At 38.5% G+C, this 2,619-nt stretch overlaps 1 protein-coding gene across 1 annotated transcript in view; it reads left to right on the top strand.

Annotated features, from left to right (window-relative positions):
- LOC106872022 (uncharacterized) overlaps positions 1 to 2,619 on the top strand; it is a 23,113-nt gene that overhangs the window by 15,679 nt on the left and 4,815 nt on the right. Inside the window, exon 6 of the mRNA XM_052967693.1 lies at positions 259 to 381. Within this exon, the coding sequence (XP_052823653.1) occupies positions 259 to 381 (123 nt within the window). The remainder of the gene's footprint in view (positions 1 to 258; positions 382 to 2,619) is intronic.

Raw genomic sequence — 2,619 nt, forward strand, 5'->3', positions numbered from 1 at the left:
ATATGTATATGTATGTATGTATGTATGCTTGTATATAATGATGTGTATGTGTGACTCCATCTAAGAATATCTGAAGAAGGAATTTTATTCCGAAATATCATTAGACTATGGATGACTAAATTACAACAGGTATATAGCCCACTGTTTATATTATAGTGCATTGTTGTACCATTCAAAACTTTTCATTCTTTACAATGCTTCAAGCGAGCTACAATACACTCGTATATATGTATGTATAAAACTCTGTATTTCTAACAGGCTTACGGTCAAACGTTCATCAACGATGACTTCTTCCTGTCAACAGTCGGCGCATGCTCATCGCTGTTCAACGCGTTTGGAAGAATCACGTGGGGTATTGTGGCAGACAAGTTTACCTTCAGAGTAAGTGTTTTGTCGGTATTTACTTATTTTATCACTTTAATTTTGTAGGGGTCATGGTTGTTGTTGTTGTTGATGGTGGTGTTGGTGTTGATGTTTTTCTTATAACCACTCAACTTATTCCTCACACTACTCCCCGTATGGTTCCAAATTGTGACTTTCCGTTTAGAACTGTGTCCGTTTGTTCCATTGTGACTTCTTTCTGTGCTCCTTAAATATGTGTTTGTCGTAAGACATTTTATAGAGGAAAGTCGGACACGTATTCACTGTTACCACCATAATGATGAGCACCTCCTCCCCCTAACAAGTCTGCAGCATCAATAAACAAGACAAATCTTGTGTTAACCATATATTTTAGCGTTTTATAATATTTTGTTAGTAGCAGGCTAGTAAAAATTTTATTCAACTAAGATCGGATCTTAACTGATTTTATTAAGTAGAGGTATTGAAAACGTTCATGTTTATCTACACACACTTGTATACACTCACACATATACATACATATAACTACATATATTCATAAAAGTAAACACATACATATATACATATACATACATACATACAAAATATTTATGTAACCATAAAAATACAGAACATTAAAAAGAAAAAAAAAAACAACTGTCGTAACTCGACAGCTGTTTCAGGAAATTTGGATTTACGTAATAATCGTAATGATCATAATTTGCAGATGGAATGTACAAAACGTCTTGGATATGCAACCAGTAAATAGTTGTAGAGATATTTTAAGATAAGCCCGGCTCCCTTCATCAAGAGAAAATTTACGTAATTCAGCTGCTATAAGCACAAAATTACAAGTAAAGTCAACGTTCATTGATTTTCACATAACGTAGAGGTCAATAGTAAAATATGTTTCTCGTTACGAAAGTTCATGTTTCAGCCAGATTTTCAAGAGTGCAAAGATTCCATAATGTGGGGGACACTTCTATTTAAATGTCATTGATAGTAGTGACCTCTGGTGCTGTACACATTCTATAACATCCCAGGAGTGTTCAAAGACAACAAGCTTTTACTTTGTAATTTTATCTTCTTGGTAACACAATTTGTCAGGAGCAGAAGCATCTCGATGGTGAAATAGTTTTGTCGTTTGTGAAGGCTGGCGCAAACTGGCTTGAAATGTTATTATAGTATATTTATAATAGCAGAGACGAGGTTAGTTGACTGCAATTAGCGATGAGGTGGGGGTGGCAGTGATAGAGCGATAGTGGTGGTGGTGGAGCTGCTGTAGTTCGATTTATCATTGACAAGTGGCGGGGAGACACGCAGATAGGAATCTTTGAGATGGGGTGGATATGAGGACTGGTGGTGCATGAAATAGATCTATCGTGGACAGCTGGGGAGACTAAGTAAAGCTGTAAATAGCCAAGTTTAATGGGCCGGAGAAGGTCACTAGAGACAATAGCGAAAGACACCACGCACACACATTCGCTCTCTCGTACACACTCAATACTGAATATCAAATTCTATGGGTTTCAAGTTTCTGGCACAGGGCCAGCAATTTCGAGCGAAGGCGTAAGTCGGTTGCATCGACCCCAGTACTCTGCTGGTACTTTATCGACCCTGAAAGGACGAAAGGCAAAGTCGACATCGACGGAATTTGAACTCAAAATGCAACGACGGACGAAATGCCGCTGAGCATTTTGTCCGGCGTGCTAATTATTCTGCCAGCTCGCCGCCTTCGTATCACATTATTTTGTTATATAACACGAAATTTGATAAGGGTCCCTTGTTATTTAATGACTCCATCTTGTGTTCGCAGACATCTGTCAACTAATGCGATGGATGCGTCTTCTTTTTCTTAGTGTATTTATGCTGTCCGTGATATTTATGAGTGCATATACTCTTTTACTCTTTTATTTGTTTCAGTCTTTTTGACTGTGGCCATGCTGGAGCACCGCCTTTAGTCGAGCAAATCGACCTCAGGACTTATTCTTTGTAAGCCTAGTACTTATTCTTTCGGTCTCTTTTGCCGAACCACTAAGTTACGGGGACGTAAACACACAACCATCTGTTGTCAAGCGATGTTGGGGGGACAAATACAGACACACAAACATATATATATATATATATATATATATACATATATATGACAGGCTTCTTTCAGTCTCCGTCTACCAAATCCACTCACAAAGCTTTGGTCGGCCCGAGGCTATAGTAGAAGACACTTGCCTAAGGTGCCACACAGTGGGAATGAACCCGGAACCATGTGGTTGGTAAGCAAGC

The sequence above is a fragment of the Octopus bimaculoides genome, chromosome 4, assembly GCF_001194135.2.
Source record: "Octopus bimaculoides isolate UCB-OBI-ISO-001 chromosome 4, ASM119413v2, whole genome shotgun sequence".
NCBI lineage: Eukaryota > Metazoa > Mollusca > Cephalopoda > Octopoda > Octopodidae > Octopus > Octopus bimaculoides.